This window comes from Nerophis lumbriciformis, linkage group LG27 (assembly GCF_033978685.3).
Source record: "Nerophis lumbriciformis linkage group LG27, RoL_Nlum_v2.1, whole genome shotgun sequence".
Taxonomy (NCBI): Eukaryota; Metazoa; Chordata; class Actinopteri; order Syngnathiformes; family Syngnathidae; genus Nerophis; species Nerophis lumbriciformis.
In genome coordinates, this window is record NC_084574.2 from 20,563,498 (window position 1) to 20,579,139 (window position 15,642).

At 38.1% G+C, this 15,642-nt stretch overlaps 1 protein-coding gene and 1 long non-coding RNA gene across 7 annotated transcripts in view; one reads left to right on the forward strand and one right to left on the reverse strand.

Annotated features, from left to right (window-relative positions):
- rptor (regulatory associated protein of MTOR, complex 1) overlaps window positions 1-15,642 on the forward strand; it is a 442,693-nt gene that overhangs the window by 215,277 nt on the left and 211,774 nt on the right. For all 6 annotated transcript variants that reach the window (XR_009818028.1, XR_009818029.1, XM_061988411.1 and 3 more), the window contains exons 9-10: window positions 8,067-8,167; window positions 15,046-15,190. Coding sequence is in view for 4 of the 6 variants with exons in the window: in XM_061988411.1 (XP_061844395.1) it covers window positions 8,067-8,167; window positions 15,046-15,190 (246 nt within the window). In the remaining 2 variants the exon portion in view is untranslated. The remainder of the gene's footprint in view (window positions 1-8,066; window positions 8,168-15,045; window positions 15,191-15,642) is intronic.
- LOC133624651 (uncharacterized) overlaps window positions 14,707-15,642 on the reverse strand; it is a 30,731-nt gene continuing 29,795 nt past the window's right edge. The window contains exons 2-3 of the long non-coding RNA XR_009818030.1: window positions 15,177-15,278; window positions 14,707-15,104 (exon numbers count right to left, since the gene is read on the reverse strand). This is a non-coding gene — a long non-coding RNA (uncharacterized lncRNA). The remainder of the gene's footprint in view (window positions 15,105-15,176; window positions 15,279-15,642) is intronic.

Below are 15,642 nucleotides of genomic sequence, written 5' to 3' on the forward strand. Positions count from 1 at the left end.
ATGTACATAAATAAAGGATTTCCCGCCCCCTCACCCCCATTGCAAGTCTCGAGTTTTGCGTGTCGTAATATATGCTCAAATGTGCTTTGCTCATGTTTTTTTTTCTGGTCTCACCCCATCAGTGCTTTAGTAAAGGGATTTGCTTTTTTCTCCTCCTCCTCGACCTTCTTTCCTACATTTCTATGTGATGGCGACCCATCAGTATTCCTGTTCTGTCTACTGTATGTCTGTTTTTGAATGGGTTGTACTGAAAACACATTTTTTGTCATTTTTTCAGTGCAATGACAGTAATGTTCCATTCCATTCCATTTACAACGTGAACCATGACTGTAAAACATTGAACACCAACAAAGTTTGGTCCCTGGTGGAACTCCAAAAGGCAGTTCTTAAGTTGGCGTACGTTGCACTGCTGTCACTTCCGAGCAGACACTTTGCCAGCAAATGATCTACAATTAAAAATAAGCTCTATTTAAAGAAAATTCTAGCAGTAAAATAAAGAAATACATGCAACTAGGGCTGCAACTAACGATTAATTTCATAATCGATTAATCTGTCGATTATTACTTCGATTAATCGATTAATAATCGGATAAGAGAGACAAACTACATTTCTATCCTTTCCAGTATTTTATTTTTAAAAAAACAGCATACTGGCATCGTACTTATTTTGATTATTGTTTCTCAGCTGTTTGTACATGTTGCAGTTTATAAATAAAGGTTTATAAAAAATAAAAAATATTGCCTCTGCGCATGCGCATAGCATAGATCCAACGAATCGATGACTAAATTAATCACCAACTATTTTTAAAATCGATTTTAATCGATTTAATCGATTAATTGTTTCAGCCCTACATGCAACACAACAGTCTACAGCCACAAAAAGGTAATACCGTATTTTCCGCACTATAAGGCGCACCGGATTATTAGCCGCACCTTCAATGAATTACATATTTCATAACTTTGTCCACCAATAAGCCGCCCCGGATTATAAGCCGCGCCTACGCTGCGCTAAAGGGAATGTCAAAAAAACAGTCAGATAGTTCAGTCAAACTTTAATAATATATTGAAAACCAGCGTTCTAACAACTCTGTCCCAAAATGTACGCAAATGTGCAATCACAAACATAGTAAAATTCAAAATGGTGTAGAACAATAGCAACATAATGTTGCTCGAACGTTAATGTCACAACACACAAAATAAACATAGCGCTCACCTTCTGAAGTTATTCTTCATTCGTAAATCCTTCGAATTCTTCGTCTTCGGTGTCCGAATTGAAAAGTTGGGCGAATACGGGATCCAAAATGGCCGGTTCCGTCTCGTCGAAGTCACCGGAGTCAGTGTCACTGTTGTCCAGCAGTTCTGTGAATCCTGCCTTCCGGAAAGCTCGGACCACAGTTGTGACCGAAATATCTGCCCAGGCATTTACGATCCACTGGCAAATGTTGGCGTATGTCGTCCGGCGCTGTCTGCCCGTCTTAGTGAAGGTGTGTTCGCCTTCGGAGCTGTGTGAAAAAAGCCACCCGGCCTCTTCGCGTAAACTTCCCTTAACCACTCGCTCATCTTTTCTTCATCCATCCATCCCTTCGAGTTAGCTTTTATGATGACGCCGGCTGGAAAGGTCTCTTTTGGCAAGGTCTTCCTTTTGAATATCACCATGGGTGGAAGTTAGCATGGCAAGCTAGAACCACAGTGAAGGATGACTTCTCATTCCCTGTGGTGCGAATATTCACCGTACGTGCTCCCGTTCCACAGTGCGGTTCACAGGAATATCAGTTGCTGTGAAATACGGTAGTAATCCGTGTGCGGATGGAGAGATTGCGTCTTTTTATGAACCGGATCGCTTAGTAGGAGCCATTTTGTGGTCTTTACAGATGTAAACAGGAAATGAAACGTACGGTGATATCCGCGCGTTTTTTCTTCTTCTTCCGGGGGCGGGTGGTTGCTTACAGTAGAAGAAGAAGCGCTTCCTGTTCTATGGGGGCGGGTGCTTTCCTTGGCGGTTGCTTGCGTAGAAGAAGAAGCGCTTCCTGTTCTACCGGGAAAAAAGATGGCGGCTGTTTACCGAAGTTGCGAGATCGAAACTTTATGAAAATGAATCGTAATAAAGCGCACCGGGTTATAAGGCGCACTGTCAGCTTTTGAGAAAAATTGTGGTTTTTAGGTGCGCCTTATAGTGCGGAAAATACGGTACCGTATTTTCCGCACTATAAGGCGCACCCGGATATCACCGTACGTTTCATTTCCTGTTTACATCTGTAAAGACCACAAAATGGCTCCTACTAAGCGATCCGGTTCATAAAAAGACGCAATCTCTCCATCCGCACACGGATTACTACCGTATTTCACAGCAACTGATATTCCTGTGAACCGCACTGTGGAACGGGAGCACGTACGGTGAATATTCGCACCACAGGGAATGAGAAGTCATCCTTCACTGTGGTTCTAGCTTGCCATGCTAACTTCCACCCATGGTGATATTCAAAAGGAAGACCTTGCCAAAAGAGACCTTTCCAGCCGGCGTCATCATAAAAGCTAACTCGAAGGGATGGATGGATGAAGAAAAGATGAGCGAGTGGTTAAGGGAAGTTTACGCGAAGAGGCCGGGTGGCTTTTTTCACACAGCTCCGAAGGCGAACACACCTTCACTAAGACGGGCAGACAGCGCCGGACGACATACGCCAACATTTGCCAGTGGATCGTAAATGCCTGGGCAGATATTTCGGTCACAACTGTGGTCCGAGCTTTCCGGAAGGCAGGATTCACAGAACTGCTGGACAACAGTGACACTGACTCCGGTGACTTCGACGAGACGGAACCGGCCATTTTGGATCCCGTATTCGCCCAACTTTTCAATTCGGACACCGAAGACGAAGAATTCGAAGGATTTACGAATGAAGAATAACTTCAGAAGGTGAGCGCTATGTTTATTTTGTGTGTTGTGACATTAACGTTCGAGCAACATTATGTTGCTATTGTTCTACACCATTTTGAATTTTACTATGTTTGTGATTGCACATTTGCGTACATTTTGGGACAGAGTTGTTAGAACGCTGGTTTTCAATATATTATTAAAGTTTGACTGAACTATCTGACTGTTTTTTTGACATTCCCTTTAGCGCAGCGTAGGCGCGGTTTATAATCCGGGGCGGTTTATTGGTGGACAAAGTTATGAAATATGTAATTCATTGAAGGTGCGGCTAATAATCCGGTGCGCCTTATAGTGCGGAAAATACGGTACTTCAGTAAAATAAATACAGTAATAACTAAACTTAAAAGCTCAATTGGTTCTATGATCGAGCTTGTATCAAAACTCCTGTATCTCAAATGAATGTCGCCCATTGAATTTACAAAACCCAAAACCAGTGAAGTTGGCACGTTGTGTAAATGGTAAATAAAAACAGAATACAATGATTTGCAAATCCTTTTCAACTTATATTCAATTGAATAGACTGCAAAGACAAGATACTTAACGTTCGAACTGGAAAACTTTATTTTTTAGCAAATATTAGCACATTTGGAATTCGATGCCTGCAACATGTTTCAAAAAAGCTGGCACAAGTGGCAAAAAAGACTGAGGAAGTTGAGGAATGCTCATCAAATCATTGTATTCTGTTTTTATTTACGAATTACACAATGTGCCAACTTTACTGGTTTTGTATTTGAATCAATTCAGTAGTTGCCTTCACCCCCCCCCCCCCCCAAAAAAAAAAACACCACAATTTCAACATGTAACATGCCTTCTGAAGTTAAAAAATAACTTTTAGATTAAAAAAAAATATATATTGTTTTAAGCACAATACAATAAAATGTACTACAGAGTAGCTGTATGAAGTAGTGTAAGAATAATAAGCATTTACTTGCTACTTGCGCCCAGGAAAGAAGTTACGTTCATGCTTACAATGACCAACATAATGTGAGTATAAGATGTTATTGTGAATGTACTTGTTACTGCTTTACATACATACCGTATTTTTCGGACTATAAGTCGCAGTTTTATTCGTAGTTTGGCCAGGGGTGCGACTTATACTCAGGAGCACATTACCGTAAAATATCAAATAATATTCTTTAGCTCATTCATGTAAGAGACTAGACGTATAAGATTTCATGGGATTTAGCGATTAGGAGTGACAGATTGTTTGGTAAACGTATAGCATGTTCTATATGTTATAGTTATTTGAATGACTCTTACCATAATATGTTACGTTAACATACCAGGCACGTTCTCAGTTGGTTATTTATGCCTCATATAACGTACACTTATTCAGCCTGTTGTTCACTATTCTTTATTTATTTTAAATTGCCTTTCAAATGTCTATTCTTGGTGTTGGATTTTATCAAATACATTTCCCCCAAAAATGCGACTTATACTCCAGTGCGACTTATGTTTTTTTCCTTTTTTATTATGCATTTTCGGCAGGTGCGACTTATACTCCGGTGCAACTTATAGTCCGAAAAATACGGTACTTACAGCATGTATATACAACGACGTTGGGAGTTTCAAAGGGCTTTATAGGCGGAATAGATTTTATCCCCATTACCTGCATTGTTAGCCACCTCCTTCTAGCAGTTTTTCACTATTTAGAAAGCACATAAAAGGGAAATATGTGTTTTTATTTCGCATAGTGATTCTAGGTGATTGAAATTCAAAAAAGTGGGGGCTGCTGGCAAACAAAGTTCAGCCTTGTAATGTAAAAGTAAGGCAACATAAAAAAAAAAAAATCCTAAAACTTTATTCGAAAAAAATTGGAGTTATATTGCTAATTTATGTGAATACATAACCTCCTGGTGAGGGTAACACCATAGATTATGCTAAATTTAACATTATAAAGCAATACATTTCATTCATTGATCTTACCAATAAGTCATTGCGTGATTAATATCCCAATAATGATCATTATTGTGTAATTACCTGTGTTTAGGGCTCTCAACATTAACAAGTTAATTTACGTGAATAATCACAAAAAAATTATTGCATAAGTAATTAACAAGCCTGGATTAATCATCCAATTTATTTTGCCCATGCACGCTCTTTTACTGTGACCCGCTATATGGTCAGTGATCAGATCAACACATACGTCAGTACAAAAATGAGTGAAGAGACTCTGACTCTTGTGCTCGCTGACAAAGTTCTCTCCAAAATACAGCCTGAAAGTACTTTGGATACAACTTTTACCATGTTTTGTGCAAATAAATTACATGCAAAACATTTAACGTTCCTGGATGACATTCTGACAATAAAATTGCATTCATAATCAAATATATATTTCTTACGCACATTTTAATTATGCAAGCGAGTAGTCAACTGTAATTAACACTGATAAATCCAAATTCCAAAATGTGGTTAATCTGATGTTTGTTTTTGGGTTTTTTTTAGAATCTTTCGACAGCTCCACTCTTATTGCATTTATAATTTTATCTTTGTCATTTTTTTATTGTATTTACCTATCCTTTGCATATTTATCCAGCAATTTTATGGGATCCCGGGTTTATCCCATATATACAGTACAGGCCAAAAGTTTGGACATACCTTCTCATTTCAATGTGTTTTCTTTATTTTCATGACTATTTACATTGTAGATTGTCACTGAAGACATCAAAACTATGACACCTCTTGAAGCTCATCGAGAGAATGTCAAGAGTGTGCAAAACGGTAATCAGAGCAAAGGGTGGTTATTTTGAAGAAACTAGAATATAAAACATGTTTTCAGTTATTTCACCTTTTTTTGTTAAGTACATAACTCCACATGTGTTCATTCATAGTTTTGATGCCTTCAGTGACAATCTACAATGTAAATAGTCATGAAAATAAAGAAGACACATTGAATGAGAAAGTGTGTCCATGCTTTTGGCCTGTACTGTATGTCTATTGCTACAGGTTGGTATCTCGTTAATTGGAAAATGATGACACTTAAACACCGGACGTAAAAAAAATTCAAATGACAATGTAATCAGACAAAATATTGTGTCAACATGTAAAATATATGGTTTGAATTAATTATCAATATTATTGAGAATAGGTGTGATTGAATAATCTCTGTTTCTTTCTTCTTCTTATGGACATGTTGAACTCCACAAACTGTAATTGCCTGATGTTCCTGATTGGAACTTGCATGCCAAACAAATAAACCATACCAGGCCAGGCCAGTAGTTGCAGAGATAAGATCAAGACTCTCAGCATGCGTTTTGACCAAATTCAGTCCTCTAAGGTGCATATCAAGGACGTGACCAAAGTTGCTTTCTTTTACCAACATTGCGCAAATATGTCCAATGTCAATTAAAGATGCAGATTTCCTCTTTTTTTTTAATCACACATTGGGTTGATTATTGTTGTGCCGTCTATCAGGTCTACCTCAAAAGAATCAAAAAATCTTTTCAGCCTGTTTTTTTTTATTTTTTATTTTATTTAAAAACAATTTATATTAATTAGTCCAACAAAATAATACACAATAATACAATAATAATACAATTCCAAAACCAAACCCAGCCCAGCAACATTCAGAATAGCAATCAACAGAGCAATTGAGAAGACACACAATATGACACAAAACAATCCAAAAGTAGTCAAACAACAATGAATAATAATAACAGTTTTAATATTAATAATAAGAATTCCAACATAACAGTGATTAGAAATCCCTCATTTACATTATCATCACAGCCATCCATCCATCCATCCATTTTCTACTGCTTGTCCCTTTGGGGGTGCTGGAGCCTATCTCGGCTGCATTCGGGCGGAAGGCGGGCCCATTTATAAAAAAAATAAAATAAAAACATTAAAAAAATTAACAATAGTGTCACAGTGGCTTATACTTGCATCGCTTCTCATAGGACTGACAACACATTGTGTCCAATATTTTCCACAAAGATAAAAGAAGTCATATTTTAGGTTCATTTAATAGTTAAAACACATTTAAAATAATGGATCCCATATTCCAAGATATGACTCATTATTATTAAGTTAAAGTTAAAAAGTTAAAGTACCAATGATTGTCACACACACACACACACACTAAGTGTGGTGAAATGTGTCCTCTGCCTTTGACCCATCCCCTTGTTCACCCCCTGGGAGGTGAGGGGAGCAGTGAGCAGCAGCGGTGGCCGCGCCCGGGAATCATTTTTGGTGATTTAACCCCCAATTCCAACCCTTGATGCTGGGTGCCAAGCAGGGAGGTAATGGGTCCCATTTTTATAGTCTTTGGTATGACTCGGCCAGGGTTTGAACTCACAACCTACCGATCTCAGGGCGGACACTCTAACCACTGAGTAAACAAAATGCAGTTTTCTCTACTGATATCATCTCCAGAGCTTGTGTGTACCAGTCAGTATGAGTTGGACTATCAACATCTATCCATTTTTTTTTAATATTACCCTTTTTGTTATGATGCATATTGAACAAAATGCATACTTACTCTTTGATGACACGTTACTAAACTGATGGGATGTCAGATGGGGGTCATTGAGATGTTTATATTTAGGAATGTGATTGCTTCTTTTGTTGTTTTCAACCATAACTCTTTTATTCTCTGACATCTGACAGCCTGGTTTTTGACTGAAGTAGGGAGATGTGATCATGTCATCTTTCTGCTGGCGTCTCTTCATTGGCTACCTGTTAGATTACATCTGATTTCCAAATTCCTCACTGACAAAATACTCAACGATAACGACACATCGTTCCAAACCTTATGTGCCCTCACCTGGTTTGCGCTCTCATTGATGTGCACTTCTGATTGTTCCAATGGTTGGACACTCGGGGACAATCTACCTGTATTTGGATTATTCTCTCTGAAAATGCAAATCTTGCATCTGTTTTTCCAGCATGTGCCTTCTGTGTCTTCATTTCATGGGTTACAACTATGAACAATTGTATAATCAGGCATGAATATTCATAGTGTGTTTGCATTTTTGGTCTGTTTCACCGAATTAAAACCAGTGCCTGTAAATGTAAATACCTCAAACGTGTTGCGGTGACAGTTCTGATCGATTGCCACTTTGTTCTCTGAGTCATCGACGTGACATGCTGCGAGCTGCTGACACCGATCCATCTGTGTTGTGTTGTTTTGTGTGCAGGATCCCCGGCAGGCTCAATGACAGGCGCACTCCCCTCGGAGAACTGAACTGGATCTTCACAGCCATTACTGATACTATTGCCTGGAACGTGCTGCCCAGAGGTGAGACACTGCACGCACAGTCGGACATGGTGAAAAATCCCCAGGAGATAAAAATTAAGCCTAGTAGTAAAGCATGAATAACAGTAAAATGGGTGGTATGCATGTGTGTCAAGAGATTGGGCTGGTGAAACAGACAAACTATTGCAATCACTCCTCCACAGTTACAAACCTACACAATAACATTATTATGCTCGTGGAAACACTGCAATCATACTGTGTTACTAACCATTGAATACATACAGTCGTGGTCAAAAGTTTACATACACTTGTAAGGAACATAATGTCATGGCTGTCTTGAGTTTCCAATAATTTCTACAACTCTTATTTTTTTGTGATAGAGTGATTGGAGCACATACTTGTTGGTCACAAAAAACATTCATGAAGTTTGGTTCTTTTATGAATTTATTATGGGTCTACTGAAAATATGACCAAATCTGCTGGGTCAAAAGTATACATACAGCAATGTTAATATTTGTGGCCAAACAGCTAATTTTTTGTTTCATCTGACATCACATGGACAAAGATAAGACCTTCTGAAGGAAAGTTCTGTGATCAGATGAAACAAAAAATGAGCTGTTTTGCCACAATACCCAGCAATATGTTTGGAGGACAAAAGGTGAGGCCTTTAATCCCAGGAAAACCATGCCTACCGTCAAGCAATGGTCGTGGTAGTATTATGCTCTGGGCCTGTTTTGCTGCCAATGGAACTGGTGCTTTAAATGGGACAATGAAAAAGGAGGTTTACCTCCAAATTCTTCAGGACAACCTAAAATCATCAGCCCGGAGGTTGGGTCTTGGGCGCAGTTGGGTGTTCCAACAGGACAATGACCCCAAACGCACATCACAAATGGTAAAGGGATGGCTAAATCAGGCTAGAATTAAGGTTTTAGAATGGCCTTCCTAAAGTCCTGACTTAAACGTGTGGACAATGCTGAAGAGACAAGTCCGTGTCAGAAAACCAACAAATTTAGCTGAACTGCACCAATTTTTTTTAAGAGGAGAGGTCAAAAATTCAACCAGAAGCTTGTCAGAAGCTTATGGATGGCTACCAAAAGCGCCTTATTGCAGTGAAACTTGCCAAGGGACATGTAAGCAAATATTAACATTGCTGTATGTATACTTTTGACCAAGCAGATTTGGTCACATTTTCAGTAGACCCATAATACATTAATAAAAGAACAAAACTTCATGAATGTTTTTTGTGACCAACAAGTATGTGCTCCAAACACTGTATCACAAAAAAAAAATAAAAATAAATAAATAAATGGGTTGTACTTGTATAGCGCTTTTCTACCTTCAAGGTACTCAAAGCGCTTTGACACTACTTCCACATTTACCCATTCACACACACATTCACACACTGATGGAGGGAGCTGCCATGCAAGGCGCTAACCAGCACCCATCAGGAGCAAGGGTGAAGTGTCTTGCGCAGGACACAACGGACATGACGAGGTTGGTACTAGGTGGGGATTGAACCAGGGACCCTTGGGTTGCGCACGGCCACTCTTCCACTGCGCCACGCCGTGGGAGAGTGGCGCAGTAAGATTAATAAGAGTTGTAGAAATTACTGGAAACTCAACACAGCCATGACATTGTGTTTTTTACAAGTGTATGTAAACTTTTGACCACAACTGTATTTATCTTCTATCAGAGTGCACTTTATGAGCGATATTTGAATGTGTCTTCTATGCCACACACGTCCACAGACACACTCCTAGCTTCAGTAGCAATGTGACAATGCTGACGGCTGCCAAAGCCTATTAAACCTCCGAGGGTTCAACTGCTAATGAAGCAGCCCGCGTCAGGGAGACTCCCGGTAATGAATCTCTTCACACCTAATTCAAATCATCTGGAAGACTGTGCAGCACACACGTCCATGTCCACATTAAAAAATTTGACACATTAAAAAGTGGTATGACAGAGCTGGAATGATGTCTGTCATTTTGTCTTATTTGGACACAAACTGTACAGTTTCACTCAGCATTGTTCAATTTACCATGTCAACTACCGTATTTTTCGGAGTGTAAGTCGCTCCAGAGTATAAGTCGCACCGGCCGAAAATGCACAACAAAGAAGGAAAAAAACATATGTAAGTCGCACTGGAGAATATGTCGCATTTTTGGGGGAAATTTATTTGATAAAACCCAACACCAAGAATAGACATTTGAAAGGCAATTTAAAATAAATAAAGAATGGTGAACAACAGGCTGAATAAGTGTACGTTATATGACGCATAAATAACCAACTGAGAACGTGCCTGGTATGTTAACGTAACATATTATGGTAAGAGTCATTCAAATAACTATAACATATAGAACATGCTATACGTTTACCAAACAATCTGTCACTCCCGATCGCTTAAATCCGATGAAATCTTATACGTCTATTTGATATTTTAGGGTAATGTGTTAATAATTTCACACATAAGTCGCTCCTGAGTATAAGTCGCACCCCCGGCCAAACTATGAAAAAAACTGCGACTTATGGTCCGAAAAATACGGTATTTGTTTTCCAAATGTACAAACATTCAACAGACTACCCGTTAATATACATTTTATAAATAAATATAATTTACTATCAGGTTTTGAGTGCAACTGAAATGTTCCTGACATAAGCAATAGATGCCATAGATCTGCATGAAATGTGCCTTTTCCCATCTTGATGAATTAGTGACAAAGAAGGCGTTAAAGTATATTACTGTAACCCACTGCTTCAATCCCTAAATCCCAATCCTCCAGTCTTTTATCTCCTGAGAACAAGAAACATGAATGTTGCATTAGAGCAGGGCCTCTTACCATTTTTGACCTCAGGGCCCAACAGAAGGGACTGGGGCCCACTCAAATATTACCACTGGATTAATAATCTTACTCTTGATTAGAATCATGTTCACTAATAATTAGGGATGATACTCGAAACCGATTTTCCCGGTTGTTTGATAAGAAAAGAACCGAGTCCTCGGACTCGAATCCCTTTTTGAGAACCGGTACCCGTTATCGAGACCACTATAGTAAAGAAAGAGAGTTGGTTCTTTATTCGAATCCCTCGGAACGAATCCCGTCCCGACCAGAAATGCTCCGTGTGACATCACAAGAAATGACGTCACGTTGCTCAGTTATTAGGCGCAGATAGCGGAAGCAGGAAAAACAATGGACCGGAAAAAGCACTCCAAGGTGTAACAAAGTTCAAAACAAAAGGTATAATCCAATGAATAACTTTACTGAGAGATTTGAGCAGGGTACAAACACATGACCAACACTTTTACGACCAATTGGAAACATAGCAACCAGGCTAGCAACGCACCTCCTTTACGGCAGCTGTCGCAACGTTCTGAAAGCAACCGCAGCACATACATATATATACAACATATCTCCCTTTTTTAACTTTTGTTTTTCTTTCCTTGTAAACAAAACAAAATCACACTGTATATGTGTTGTCTGTCTAATTATAAATAATGCAGACGAGGCGTGTTGGCTGAGTTCTTGACGTTTACTTTCACAGCGTGCTCATAACCTCATTCTTAGCTGCCGGCTGGCGACATGCAACAACACTTTTCGGGGCTACCGCGCATGCTCGTCACTCCCGTTGCATGTTGGGTAGTGTAGTTGTTATATTCCCTAGCTCATAACATCTTTCCCCCTATAAAGAAATAATGTTAACTCAATAAAGTGTATTTCTTTTTTTAGCTTTAACTTTTCATGTTTTAGCATTGTAACCACATTTGCAAACAACTTTTCTCTTCATAGAATTTTCTTTCAATAAAGAAATAAAGTGCAAAAATGTCAAAGCATCATAACAAACAGTTATGTCAAATAGCAGCAGAAGTGCACTTTTTGGAGAGCTGTATTATTTTCAGTTTTGTGCCCAAGGGACTGATTTTATTTAACACTATATTATTATTTATACACCTATAGTGATCACAGAGACAGGTTGATTTTGTGTTACTGTAAATATTAGTTTTTCTGAAAAATCCCACTTAATATACTTTGGGTAACAACAGTCAATATTTATTTATTTTATTTTATTTTTTTAGGGGGGTAACAGTCAATATTTATTTATTTATTAGATTAAATTTTTTTTCTTGTATAATAAAAGTGAGCTTTTGTTAAACCAAATTTTGTGTTTTTTTCCATATACAACAACCTATCTGGACTCGATAAGAGAATCGACAAGGAATCGGTTCGATAAGAGGATTCGATAATAGGCTCAAACTCGATAATTTCTTATCAATCATCATCCCTACTAATAATACTTAATCTATTTACAGTTTAACAGGTTAAAAACCTTGTCAAATGGTATGAAACCACTTGTTAATCACAAAGATTATTATTCATTTAACACATAAACCTTAAAGGGGAACTGCACTTTCTTTTTGGAATTTTGCCTATCGTTCACAGTCCTTATGAGAGACAAGAACACATGTCCTTTTTTGGAGGGTGGAATTTTAAAGATGATAAAAAACGCGTGGAATATGTGGCTAATGAGAGTCACCGTTGTAGCCTTCAAAGCCCTCTAAAACAACTTCAAAACCCTCCAACGTTTTATATATACACTGCAGGTATATACCGGTATATAATGTAGTAACAGACATGTTCATAACAATATTTAATATGTACAAAATATTTACCGTGTTTTGATCATTTTAATCATTGACAGAACTAATTTTTCGGCACATTTGTTTCCGTTTCCATAGCAGCGCACTTCTGACTTCTGGCAACAACCCCTTCCGGATACAAACACGCGAATTTGCTTGAATCATGGCAGATTCTGTAACAAACAACCAAGACGACAATTTTTGGACAAATGAGGATTCACAACCATATCTTTTTGAATATGAATTTATGGATAATGAACTACTGCTTCTAGAAGCGAGCACAGAGGTAGGGTGAAATGTTGGAGCAGATTAAAGCTGAGAGAGTGAGGTGAAAGTGAATCAAACCTGCAAAATGTGGAACGTGAAGTCAAGCTTGTTCGACATAAATGGAGTGCTTACCCAAAATTAACCGGAAAAAACATCCCTGGCCAGCTGGACCAAACACAACTGTCCATCGAGTTGGACGCACTTAATTTTGATCATAATACATGCAGCATTCGTGTACAATGACAGACAGCATATACTGTCTGGCTAGCTGTGTACAAAGAAAACATGAAATGTGAGTTAATACTTTACAGATACTGTAATATGATTGTTGATGTTTTTCAGTCAGATTGGTGTCTTATCGCATTGTGTTGTGCATTACAAACTCAAACGCGGTTTGCGCTGACGTAGAAGCTAGCTTATCTCTTGCCATGGTTAACGTCGACGGCAAATACCGTAGCACGCCGATGTGTTAGTACGTTAGAAAAAGAGTTCTTTAGTGGTCGCTCCTACAATAACAATGTCGCTATAGTTTGGTTATTACACAGGTTCCATCCATCCATCCATCCATTTTCTACCGCTTATTCCCTTTGGGGTCGCGGGGGGCGCTGGAGCCTATCTCAGCTACAATCGGGCGGAAGGCGGGGTACACCCTGGACAAGTCGCCACCTCATCGCAGTATTACACAGGTTACGGAACGTAAACGAAGTATTGTTGACAGTTTTTGAATGCATTTTTAAAGTGATTTAGTGGTAGAATTGATTGCAAGAACGAGCCGATTTCTATTTGCTAGAAAGCGTAAAAAAAAAGAAAATGTATTTTTGTCTCTCATAATGATTGTGAACGGTAGGCAAAATGAAAAAATAAAAAAGCACAGTTTGCATTTAAGCTTAAGTCAGACTGATTAGAAAAATAAGTACTAACCAAATATACTGATTAAAAAAGGACTCATAAATAACTGATGAAAAATACATGTACATACAGTTATGTAGTGCTAAATTAATAATAAATAATAAAAAGTATGTTTCTTAACTAAATGGTCAATAAAATTAAAGAGCCAATAAAAATACAGCTTCACCACTTTAGTCATAATGTTTGTGCTTAAGAAACTTGTATGACTTTTGCTCCAGACTGTTTGTTTGAGATTGTCATTACTGCCTCAAATAGAGGAAAAATGTATTACAACTGAGTATCACTGCGGCTCATACTGACCAGAGCGGCCCAACAATGGTAAGAAACACTGCGTTAAAAATAATTTTGGCTGCACACAAAAAGCCAAAATATTTTTGTTAGAAAATGTTTTCATTTTTGGTATATTGTCCCTTTGTAATGAACAACATTTTTAAGACCTAACTGAATAAATATTTCATCCCTCAGCTTTTCTTACGTTCTAATGTATGAGAAGAAAAATACTTTTTTTATTCAATGAAACATGAAAACATTAAAAACTGTCACTTGACCTTAAACTAGCTTAGTTTTCACATGTTGTAAATTTTATGCTAAATTTTAATTATTTGTTACATAAACCATCATCATCATTTTATATGAAAAAATAGTAGTAGTAGTACATATTTGTGTCCACCACTGAGAATACTGGAAAAAATTGGTAATTTGTTACTTTTTTTTAAAGACCTTTAACAGAACCAGATATGATTTTGAAATATACCTGTGTGTATATATACCCAGTGACTGGATAAATGTAATACATTTTTACTTTTACTTTAAATCATGCTAGTTTCCTAAAGCCGAATTTATGTTTAATCAAACAGAATTCCAGCAAATCAAATGTTACTTCCATGAAATTAGGCTGTAAAAACAACAAAGCGTTGCTGTGTCTCTTGGGGATAAACATGCACACATGGTTTACTGTAACTTCTTCTAACTTCTCTTTTCTTGTCGTAAATGCACTGAAGTATTTGATCAAATTTTGATTTGTTTGGATAGCATTTTTGTCCATTTATAAAGCCATGTATTTGTGTTCAATGCATCTTACTAACACCTCTTCTGTTGTCTGTCCATGTAGATTTGTTCCAGAAGTTGTTTCGCCAGGACCTTCTGGTGGCCAGTTTGTTCCGCAATTTCCTATTAGCAGAGAGGATAATGAGGTCGTACAACTGCACACCAGTCAGCAGCCCACGCTTGCCTCCGACATACATGCACGCCATGTGGTAAGACACGCTCACACCGCTCAGGGTATGCTGTCATCATGGCAGAGCAGAAGGTGTCCTCAAAGCGCTTCTGTTTTTTTCATCCACACTGCAGTAAATGACAAAATGCATTCTTGATTAGACCAGAGATTCGCTGTGTCGCAATCCATATTTTATGATGGTGCAAAGTAACTTTTTTAAAAGGCCGTGTAGCGATATAAATGCCAGCAGCCAAAAATTAATGAAGCTCATTTGTAAAATGAGAAATCCCCCCAAATAGTGTGTGGTAAAAGCAGCTACAAGTGCTGCGCAGGAAGTGTGAATTTACTGTGCTATATAGTGCCATTATTTACTTCAAGCTAAATATCAATCTCAGCTCTATAATATCCTTCAAGGCTCTAAAATGTTCTCACTCAGATACATCTGCACAACTGTGTGAGCAAATAAACACAAATGCTCAATGTTTCCTGGTG